Source organism: Poecile atricapillus, chromosome 2 (assembly GCF_030490865.1).
Source record: "Poecile atricapillus isolate bPoeAtr1 chromosome 2, bPoeAtr1.hap1, whole genome shotgun sequence".
Lineage (NCBI taxonomy): Eukaryota > Metazoa > Chordata > Aves > Passeriformes > Paridae > Poecile > Poecile atricapillus.
The window spans coordinates 95439283-95450772 of record NC_081250.1 but is presented as its reverse complement, the minus strand read 5'-3'; the positions used below and the strand labels follow the sequence as shown (position 1 = coordinate 95450772).

The 11490-nt window shown below is 46.2% G+C and overlaps 1 protein-coding gene across 1 annotated transcript; it reads right to left on the bottom strand.

Annotated features, from left to right (window-relative positions):
- Positions 1 to 779: 779 nt before the first annotated feature.
- PTGR3 (prostaglandin reductase 3) lies at positions 780 to 9691 on the bottom strand. The gene is made up of 2 exons (XM_058830700.1): positions 8545 to 9691; positions 780 to 2564 (listed from the first exon to the last, which is right to left on the bottom strand). The coding sequence occupies exons 1-2, from the start codon at positions 8847 to 8849 to the stop codon at positions 1640 to 1642; spliced, it is 1230 nt and encodes a 409-aa protein (XP_058686683.1). The 5' UTR covers positions 8850 to 9691; the 3' UTR covers positions 780 to 1639.
- Between the last annotated feature and the right edge of the window lie 1799 nt (positions 9692 to 11490).

The following is an 11490-nucleotide window of genomic DNA, read 5'->3' as shown; positions in this document are numbered from 1 at the left end:
GTGAGACTAAACCTAGTAGGTCAAGCATGGCCCAAGAAGGGGACAGTTCTCCATTGTACACAATTACTTATGATGCTAATGACATATGTACTAAAAATTTACATTAAGAATGTACTAAATCAAAGTTAAAAATATTTTTTTGTATGCAGTACTGAATAAAATATGCTCTCCTGTGTTACAACCAAAACTTCTGTACAGTCAGTTCTGAATAATGCCCTAAAATTAAGTTTACCCTGGATTTTTTCCTTCAAGTCCTAGACCTTATCAGTCTATCGTTATGTTTATTATGAGGCATATGATCTTAGGAAATTTCCATCTCTTCGACTGCATACAAATGAATGTAATTTCAAAAGATGTGGCAAAAATTGCCCTTTAAGATCTTAAAAGTTTGCTGTGGAAATAAAGATGTAGAGCAAGCAGTTTCAAGTATTTTATTATTCTGGAAAATATTATGCTTCTAGCTGGAATTCCCACTGTATGTACCATTAATAACATCCACTAGGTGAGGAAGAATTTTTGAAACTTTACTGCACCCGCTAGAAAATCTATGGCTGAGCATCAGTACATCTACCAGGTACTGTGACTATAGATTTATAACGGCCCTGCTGTTTTTAACAGGGCTTCTGCAGAAGCAATATTTGTTAAAAGTAGCAGTAGAGGCCTGATTATGAGAAGTGCCTTCAAGAATGATCAGTCAAATAACTCTGAAAAACAAAATATCTGAAAAAGAGCTAGTCAGCAAGAAACAGAATTATGAATAAGTACCACAAATATTTAAATAGCTTTTAAAACTTTATTTAATCTTCAAAAAATACACAGAGCCTGAACGCACATGAACATGGCTCAAAATCCCATTCCAATAATCTTTAAATACTGACTATAGGGAAGGCTGGACAATAAACAGTAACAGTGTAAAATGAAAAGGCAACAAAATGAGACTATATTGCAACTTGTAGTTAAAGACTTAAAAGAAAATTGCACAGTTGTTTATAGTTATGAAAGAGGATTAAAAAAAAAAAAAGTCAAGTTGCTTAATATTACTGACACGTCAGAATTGGAGGATAAATTTATCTGTGTAACCAGTCAACAAATATTACTATGATCCATGATGCAACTGAATTATGATTATCATGTTTGTGACAAAAAATCAAGAGCATTTTTTTCCCAGAAACTTCAAAAGATTAATAGAGCAACCCAAAGATACAACTCTTTACTTATTCTTGTTCTAACAATTTTATTTTTAAAACAGGGAATCAAAATTGCTGAAAGATTTTTTTTTTCCTGAGCTGAACTACATATGAAGTCTTATCAAATCAGGCTGACACACTAAATCTGCCTCTGCATCAAGACTTATTCTGTCAAGAACAATGTTCTTGTCTCACACTAACCTAAGTGACAGTATCAAACACAGGCCCATTATGTCCCTGCTACAGCCACTGATTTAAACACTACTAAGAAAATAAAAACAAACAAAACAAAACAAACACCTCCCAAAAAACCCACCCCTTTTTATTAACACTTTATTGCTGTTTTTTAATATAATATCCATTATTAAGAGTAAAAATAGAAATTGTTTCTAGTAAATGTGAAGCATAAAGTGCCCATTTTCTCTCTTCTGATTTATATCATTGTTCTGTTTTTACAGCTTACTGTTGACAGAGTGAGGTAATTCAACTACAATTTTTCCAATGTTTTTTCCCATGTACATGTAATCTACAGCACGGAATACAGATTCCAAGCCAGTGAACTTGCCCTCCGGAGACATGTCTCCAAAGTCCACCTCACAAACCAGGTCTCCTCTTTCATACATCTTGAGCAAATGCTGCAGAGCCATTTTGTAGTCAGAAAGGTAATGGTTCAAGAAGAAACCCCGGACGCTAGCAGACTTCTTCAATAGCTTTGCTGGCAATAATTCTGCTTTAATGGGCTGGAGGCCAGTGGGGTTTTGGTAGCCAGCGATAAACCCAATAACTATCAGGCGCCCTTTGATAGCCAAGGCATTGAGAGCCAAGTCAAACATCTTTCCCCCAACAGATTCATACACCACATCCACACCTTCAGGGTAGTCCTTCCTAAGCACAGCTTCGACATTTTCAGTTTTATAGTTGATGGTACGGTCACAGCCAATGGATTTCAGAAAGCCGCCCTTTTCATCACTGGAGCAGGTTCCAATTACATGGCATTTTGCCTTCTTTGCAAGCTGCACAGCAAACTGGCCCGTTCCTCCAGCCGCTGCTGTCACCAGAACCTTCTCACCTTCAGACAAGTCTCCCAGCTCTTTCAAACTGAGGTATGCAGTTGCACCACTTACCATTAAAGTGAGGAACTCAGGTTTCACTGAGGGTAGAGGGACTGCTTGTCTGGCAGGCACAACTGTGTATTCAGCAAAGGAACCTGCTTTCACATAGGCCACGGCTTGACCCACTGTGTAATCTGCACTAGCACTGAGTCCTAATGCTACCACTTCACCGACACCTTCAAAGCCTATATCAAAGGGGGGTTTAACTGAGGCGTCATATCGACCAGCTGAGTAGTTTATATCAGATGCATTAATGCCGACAAATCTAGAAGAAAACAAAAATGTATTAACGAGATTTACTCCTTACCAAGTTTCCATTGTATGAGAAATCTTATATTCAAATTTGTGGGATAAGTACAAGATTTGTTCTGATTGTCTGTGTATTTGAATAATGAGTGCACTCCAAAGATTACTTTCATCAGACTTCCATAGTTTCCATTCTGTTATTCTAGAATTACAGACAAATTTTCTAAACAAAAAAAACCAAGAAACTATAAAAAGTAAAACCCAAACCCAAAACAAAACAAAAAAAAAGCCCTTTATATTTTCCTTAGGTTCACTTGACCAAGCTAAACAAGCTGAAAATAAATCTGTAAAAGATTAAAGCGTAAAAATTAATTGACCACTTCATACAAGATGTGAAAACACAGAAGAATAAAACATGCAGAGCGGTAAATATGTGGATTCTGGCAACAAATTTATATTTTTGAATATAATAATACTGTTAATGACTAATGATCATATTAACTATCGATGTCATTTGCAAGGTCATGTTACTGTAGGCAAGTACTTTTTAATTGATGGAGTCACTACAGCAAATTTGCCTTTTGATGTAGCTAATGTCAATGTTAAAATGTTTTTCTTCATATAAATTACTTGCAACACTTCAAAACAACCTTGCACAGAAGGAGTAAAATTGTAAAACTGAATATCGAGTCCTTCTGACCTCTAACAGGTGAAAATGGATGACAATTTTTTTTTTTTTTTAAAGAAAGATAGAGACATTCTTACAATTTGATTAAGTGCTAGGAGATAATGCCTAAAACAGTTATGATCTAGCTCAAATGCAAAGACTATTTTTTTCTTTTTTTTAAGTAACTATCTTTACACATTCAAGAGAAGACACACTGGGGAAGCTTCTGCTAACTGGAAAATGTAAAAAAAAAGAAACACATGAAACAGCAAATGCCAGGACTGTTACTGTGTGTAGATGTGACAACCTAAAAAGTGTACTTGACACCATGCAAAGGCTGCAGAAGTAGGCAAACAGTGCACTTTTAATTGTTGCAGTTAGCAACAAGCTCAGCTCGTATGTGTGTGTAGTTTTAAATTGCTTGCACACAGATCGAGGACAACTAAAACCGCTTTGCTCCTTTTGATATACTTCATTCTTTACAGCATGGGGAGCTTCAAACTTTCACCAATATTATGTATAAAAAGACACGTAAGCGTAAACATTATATCCATGCATAAAATAGGTAAAAGCGACTGTAGCTGTCGGTAATCCTGCCTTTAACTCGCCGCTCTGCCGCAACAAAAAATGCCTACGTCCTGTTCGCAGATACAAAAAATCTTCTACTATCCCGCTTTAAGGTGACTCCCGTGCAGGAGGGCTACAAGCTGAATAAAAATTGGTAACGGAGTTGCAGCTTCCGAGGCAAACCGTGTTCTTCGGGCGCCAGGCGAGACGTGCCGGCGCTGCACCAACCTCCTCCCGCTCTTACACCCCAACTTCTGGGGAGGGGAGCGGAGGGTGAGAGCCCGGTGGGGAGCTGCGCTCGCCCCCTCACCGGCCTCACCTAGCCGGGGCTCTCGGTAGCTGCGAGGCCGGCCCGGGGCGCCCGCTCTGCCCCCGGCCCCCGCCCGCAAGGGAGGTCCCGGCTCCCCGCTGGGCTCAGCCGCCCTCCTCACGCTCCCGGCGCGCCTCTGCCTTGGCGGGACGCGGAGCAGCCGCACCCGCGGCTGGGGCAGCGCACCCCGACAAGGGCAGGCAGCGCAGCCACAGGAGAGCAAACCCCCGTGGTTTTAAGACCTTCCCCTTCTCGGCGCTGCACGGCGGCCGGAGCACAAAGGCAGGTAGAACAACAAACACTTCTGAGGACAAAAACTTTGCGTGCGGGGAAGGGACTAGTCGTGCGGGGGACCAGGCGCCTGCCGAGCAGGGCTCCAGCACACGCACCATTGCTTTTGTTCTGCAGCCGAAGAGGATGCGAACCCTTCCCCGCCCGGGCCGCACCGCAACTTGTGCGTGCGGCTGCGGGGGCCGCGGCGCAACTTGGTGCTGCCCGGCCGCTCCCCGTCGCGCCGGGCAGGGGATGCGGGCTGTCCTCCGCGGGGCTGGGGCCCGCCCGTTCCCCGCACACTCATGCCTGCGCGCACACACACACACACACACACACACACACACACACACACACACACACACACACACACACACACACACGCTCCCTCCCCGTCTCTGCGGGGCTGCAGTGCCACGGGAAATGATCCTCCCTGGGCTTCTAGGTTCATCACTATTAATCAGCGCAGCCTGCCATCTAGCCCTCCCCCCCACCCCCTATTTTTTTTTTTTTTTTAAAAAACCTCTTTATTGTGTGCAAACTCAAAACTCCTGTCGCATCGTACGGGCTCCCCCCCCCCCTTTTTTTTTTTTTTAACAAGATTGTTTAGTCTCTTAGATTCCTCGCACATTAAAACGATCACACGCACCGTCTGGATTAAAACATAGTGTCTAATTTGCCTTGTCATTCCAGCTGACAGAAGTGAGGTGGTAGGATGTGCCTGCAGTTTCACAGATTATTTTGCTTTTAAAAGTAGGAAAACGTACGAATTACAAGTTGAAGATCAGTTTACTAACTTCTGACACTGAGTAAAAAGCACAGAATTAACAATTACTTGGGGTGCTAGTGGCTTTTAAGACCCCTTGCCTTCATTCACTTTCTTTAAATCTGCTCTTTAATTTAGAAGTTTCTAGTTGAGTTTTGCCCCTTACATTTCAAGAGACAAACCTGAGGCAGGGTGTGAAAAAAGCCTGAGATTGGCTTTTCTCAAAATAATTACGCACATTGTGTCACCCGTTTTATTTATACTCAGCAGTGTTGAAACCCCTCGTACTGTTTATTATAGAAAACAGGAGGACACTGCCGAGGGGAAGAAATGGTGTTTTGTGTACCACAACAAAGAGTGAGACACCGAAAAACAGCATCACAGCCTTTTAAACACAGACAAAACAAAGTCATCCAAACCAGTACTACACAAGAAAAACATTATTTAGACCAAACACCCAGCAAGAATAGCCATCCACTCTTCCCACTGTGATCCCTTTAGTCCCCCGGTTCAAGAAAAGAAACTTTCTCAACCCCTCTTACTCCCTTTTCTGTAAACTTTGTTCCCATCTTCCAGCCCAAAAACAAATCCTTACAGGTAATTCAGCAATGAAACGTGTCACTTCATCGGGAAAATCTCGAAAATCCCCCAACAACTTTAAGCAGGACCAAATATTCACAGGCTTTGGGCCCTTCTCCTGCGATAATAAGGAAAACCCTTGCTTCCACACCCACCCCTCATTTCCCCCCCGGAAAACAGGACAAATGGACATACGAAAGTTAAATGGCTTCATTAAGGATTTATCACCTTTTTCCCCTCCTCTTTTTTTCCTACACAGAATCAAAGTAAAAACAAACAAATAAATAAATAAGCTTAAATGAATTTCTAGTTTTGAAGGATTTTTGAGTAAAAGATGGGTTATTTTTTTCTGTATAAAAAAGTAGAAATAAGAGTTGCTGAGATAACTCTCTAAAGCAGAAGAAAGTTTCCCTGAACTGCATCTTATTTCAAAATATCTATCCACACACACATTTTAATTTCCTATTCCCATAAATCCCAAACCAGATTTTATTGTGGTGAATAAGGATTGTTTTGCATGAAAAGCTCAAAGCAATTAATACTATTCATGGGCGTGACTGGGACTAAAATGAACAAATCTGTAAGTGCCCTCTTGGAACCCAAGTATCTCATTGTTTTGTTTTTAATTGTACGGTTCTACCTATTAGAGAATGTATAGTTGTATTTGAGCTGGGTTGTTTGTTTTTTAAAAAAACTAAATAGTCAGGGATTCATCCTTTTGGGATGGGACAGTCCTTCCCCAGAGTGACAGGGGGTGGGGGAAAACATTCAGAACTTGCCTCCTGCTGCAGCTTGTATACAGTGAATGTTTTACAGTAACATAATTCTGTGTCTTCTGTGATGTTCTTCAGAAAAGAACAGTAAAGAGAGAAGAAATTCCACAAATAATACAAAATGTATGAACTCTATATCTAGACTTCATTGCTCACCTCTTCCTCCCCTCCATCCCCACTCATGCATGTGTACTAGTAGAAGAACATGTATGTAACAGGCTGATGTGTTAAAGCCCAGCAACTGCCTGCCTGAATCTGTGGACCAGCTCCTGCCTTTAGCGTAGCAGGAGGCCATTTACCATGAAGTGTGCATGTCTCACCAGCACCCAGAGAGCCCACCCAGCAAAAGGAGGGAGAAGAGGGAGAATGGAAGAGTCACATTGGAAGCTGTTAAAAAAAAAAAAAAAAAAAAAAGGAATAAAGTTTAAAAATTTACAGGACTGCAGGTGGGGAAGCAAGATGAGAAAGACTCCAAGTGCATATGTGGGAGGGAGGGGAGTTGAGAAACAAGGATGTCGCTCTGCCTTGCATTACCCAACGTAATGCAAAGTAGAGTACTTGCTACTTGTATCTCAAGCCTTTCGACCTCTTCCACAGAAAGGAATTTAACTCCAGCCGGATGCCTGTTTCATGCCATTACCGTTTCAGTGATTAGTGGATGCAGCAACAGTGTTTTAGACTTTTGAGGTTTGGAGGGAATTTTGGTCTCAGAAATCCTAGTGGGAGATGTCAGCATCGAATTAAAGTGCCACAGCAGCTTTCTCGTCAGCTCCTGGAAAAGTCCCTGTTCTTCTCCTTACCCCTTCTTCACCCTGTATTCGTGTGTTACATATGGACACATACATGTCACACATACACACACAGTCATACACTGCCTTAGTAGACCTCGCAGCATTGTTCTCAAGCCAACTTAGTGCTGCTTAACATCTTTAAGCTCCCACGGTGAAGATGGCAAACTATGTGTTACTACGATTTCCTTGCTTGACAAGAACCTGAGAGCGCTGCTCTCTCCCGTGCCAGCCACGCAGTCTGTCCAAAGTTCACAGAGTTTCGGCTTCCCCTCGTGAGCAGAGAAACCCCGGAACTTTAAAAGGTTTAATTTTAGGGCAAAGAAGGACGGTGTCTAGGAAGGGGCCACCGAGAATAAACAGGTTTCATGGAGACAGCTGTGGGGGGAGGCACGTTCTGTCCTCGGAGTCTTCATTTCACGGCGAGCTGGTCACCGCGCCGGGCGTGGGATTTACGGTGTATTATGCTAAGCAAAATGTCACCTCCTCACTCTTCGCCCGACCCGGCTCCTCTCTACAAGCCACCGACAACTGCGGGCCAGCGTCCTGCGAGGGAGGCCGAGGGCTGCCCTGCCCCCTCGGCGCCTGGCGCGCAGGGCTGGGGGTGGTGCCGGGGCTGCCCGGGCTGCGGGCCCGGCCGCGGCCTCCCGGGCGAGTCACGGCTGCGCGGGGGCGAGGCCGGAGGGCGCCGTGCGGGGCAACGGGGCCGCGACGAGGAGGCAGCGGCCGGGCCAGGCCCGCCCGCGCACCGCGATGCCGGGGCGCTGTGCGGCAGCGTCCCCGGGGGGCTTGTGCGGGTGCGCCGGGGACACGCTCAAGCCCCCGGCACTACGTGCGTGTAACGAGCCCGGGCAGGCCCCAGGGAGGGGCCCTGCGAGCTCTTCGCTCCGTCTCACTTCTCTCCTCGGCACTCACCGAACGTAACACTCGCCTTTCCCCCCCCGCCCCCCTTTGGCACCGGGGCCCTGGGGTGTTTCTCTTCCTTCGGGCAGGCGCACGCCGGGAGCAGCGAGCACAGACTAACACACACGGCCCCGCCACAGGAGGAGGAGGAGGAGAAGTGTGACCCCCACATACGTGGACAGGGTGACATGGCTGTAGCACCAGCCGTTCAAAACAACAACAATAAAATGAAATTAACAGTCGCCAGATGGCGGCTGGTACAACTTTGGAGCCGGTCTCCGAAGTGAGGGAGCATGTGGGAGAGAGCAGGCCACAAGGTGCCAGGAGTCGGCGGGGGCCGCGGGGCCGGGGCGCGGGGGGGCGGGCGGGGGCTCACCTGTTCCTGACCAGGAGGTCTCCGTCTCCCGGGAGTGGCACGGGCGAGTCCTGCTGCAGGGTGACCGCTTCCCTGAAGTTTTGGCTCAGCTTAGTCACCACCAGCTTCTTCATGGAGCTGGGGATGGACGAGCCCTGGAAATCCAGAAAGTGACGGGAGTAGGACATGTCCAGGATGGGCCGCAACCAGCTGCCACCGAAGCAGGACCAGGCGGGAGCCGCCGCGGCGCAGGACGGCTGCTGCCGCCACCACCACCGCGCTGCCCGGGAGCTCAGCAAAGCGCCGCTTTTCGCGCTAAAACTCATGCCCTGCCTCGGTCCTCTCCCGCCCCGCTCGGGAGAGCTCCGGCTCGGGATTCTCCAGGCAGTTCGCAGGACGCGCCGGCAGGAGAAACTCCCCGCTCGCAGCTATGTGTGTACGTAAACAGAACCCCCGTGCAGCAGGCTCTCCCTCCCCTCCCAGCCGGCCCCTCCGCCGCACGGAAATGCCGCCGGAGAAGCAGCGGCAAGATGGTCCCCCTGTAGCAGCCGCTCGTCTTCTGCCGCCGCGGGCAGTACCGAGGGGCGAGGCCGGCCCGCTCCCGCGGCCGCCCGTCCCGCCAGCGCCTGCCCCTGCCTGCCTGCTCCGCCTTGCCAGCGAGGCAGGTGTGCGGCGGGCCGGAGTATCTCCTAAAGGAGGAGGTGCTGGTGGTAGTGGCTTTTAGTTTGTACCCTACACCTGACTAAGGGGTTTAAAAACGGGGAGGGGGAGAGGGAGGGTAGACAGATGGACAGAGAGAAACGCCTCGGATTACCCCCCCCCCCCAACCCCGTTCTTTAGTTTACAAAAAGGGGGTATTTCCCTACCAAAAAAAAAAAAAAAAAGAAAAAAAAAAAAGGAAAAATAAAGGAGGAATAAAAAAAGAGTAAGAAGAAAGCACGTTAAATTATCGGCCGGGAAAGGTTAGAGAAGTGGGGAGAAGTTGCAGCTAATCTCCTAATGTTGTTATTAGCCGCCGCCGAGGAGCCGCTGCCCGCGGGCGGACGCTCCGCCCCTTCCGTGCGAAACGTTTCACTTCCTCGCAAGGTGCTACGAATCAACCCCGAGACGGTGGCGGCGGCTCCGCGCCTGCCGCGAGAGGGGATTTAAACGGGCGAAGCTCTTCCCGCCGCGCCGTCCTGCCGGGAGGGGAAGGGTAACAGGCTGCTGTCAGTTTGCTTGGGTCGCAGGGGTTTCTCTCGATCCCTGATACTGCCAGAAAAATCTTACCCTCCCTTTCCCCCCTTTCTTCTTTCTTTCTTCTTAAAAAATAGAAGAAAAAAAACATATAGTCACCTCTCGTTGTAGATTACGTTTGGGTGAGGGAACCTGCGCAGGGAATCAACTGAGTCAAGGGACCGAAGTCAATGTTGTGATAGAGCCGCCAATCCCAACTTGGTGCAACTGCGTGGAGAGAGGCAGTGTAATAGAGATGTTGCACTGATGTCGCGTGTAGTTCCCAGAATTAACTCCATCCTACCAGTATAAACAGCTCAATGCTTATTTGTGCGGTAGTAAGAAGAAAGAGAATTCCCTTCTTCCCGAAAAAGAACAAAACTGCAGTTCCAAGTGTTTTCCTTTAGGAATCAGCTGGGTAGCTTTTACTTGCTTTCTTGCCTTTAAAAAAAAAAAAAAGGGAAGAACCCTTCTGTTCTTTCAGCTAACATTATATAAATCCCCAGACACATACTGTGCAAAATGTATTAGCAGTATGTTTCATATGCTGCAGTTCTCGCTCTGCAATCTGTTGGTATTTTAAAGTAAGGATGAACTGTAATCTCCCATAAATCATTTTTAATTCAATGCTGGGTAGACGTGTGCCACGGCGAAGTATCATCTCCTGCCTGCCTCTTTTTTTTTTTTTTTTTCTCTTTTTAAGTTTGCTGGAAGAAGACCTCTGCTGAAGTTAAATCAGCACATGCGTCTTGCACAGCACTTTAGCAAGTGGATTATAATAACAACCCCCTCAACGCGTGTCTCACATGAGGAATCTTTTATGCCTTGCTGTATTAAGATTTTTTTTTTTTGTCATATTGTTTAGCTCTGGGAAAGGGAAAAAATGAAAACAAAGCAATTAAAAAGATTGACAGGTATGGGTTTGTGTGAGACCTATTTGTAATTGTCAGGGTGACGTGGGCAAGAGGAGGAGGAGTAACAAACTGAAGCAGGAAAAGCAGCTCGATGTGTCTGTCTATCAGTTGAGACTGTCTGAGAGCCCTGGGATCCGAATGTGTGTTATATTTCAGTGAAAAGAGAAGAGAGGGAGAGTGGATCTCTTTCTCTCCCAGGAGTTTAGGGGGGGGGAGACAGTTCACGTTAATCTGTCCCACTCAGTGAATGTCTTTTCTTCCTCCCCCCCTCCCTCTCTGCACACACTCTCCGGGGTTTTTCTTGGTTTTGGCAAATTTTTGTGTGTGTGTGTTGTTTTTTTGTTTTTTTGTTTTTTTCTTCTTCTTCTGTTGCAGATCAAGAGCAGCAAAAAAATCCATGATAAAAAAATGTGTTTGCATTGTATTTAGTAGCAGAAGAAGCTTCGATTTGTGGAAGAGAAAATAAAGGGAGAGCAAGAGAGAAAAGTAGTCCTCTCCGGTGGTGACACTGTTTGATCTGTGACTGTTTGGAAGGTGGAGGAGTGACTGACATTTCCCATCCGGTGTATATGTATGTATGGGGGCTTTACTCCTTTTTATTATTTGCTTCCTTGCTCTTAGACTAAGTGCTGGGAGGAGAAGGAGAGACTGGATCGACCTCGTTTTTTGCACAATGAACAAACTATTACCAACGCAATAAAAAACCAAACAAACAAAAACCCCCCCAACAACAACAGCAACAACAACACACAAATCCACGAGCTTGAAACAAGCCAGCGAGCGAGCGAGAAAGTTGCGCTTTGAGACTCTTTGATCTCGGAGAAAGCCTGAGAGGGGG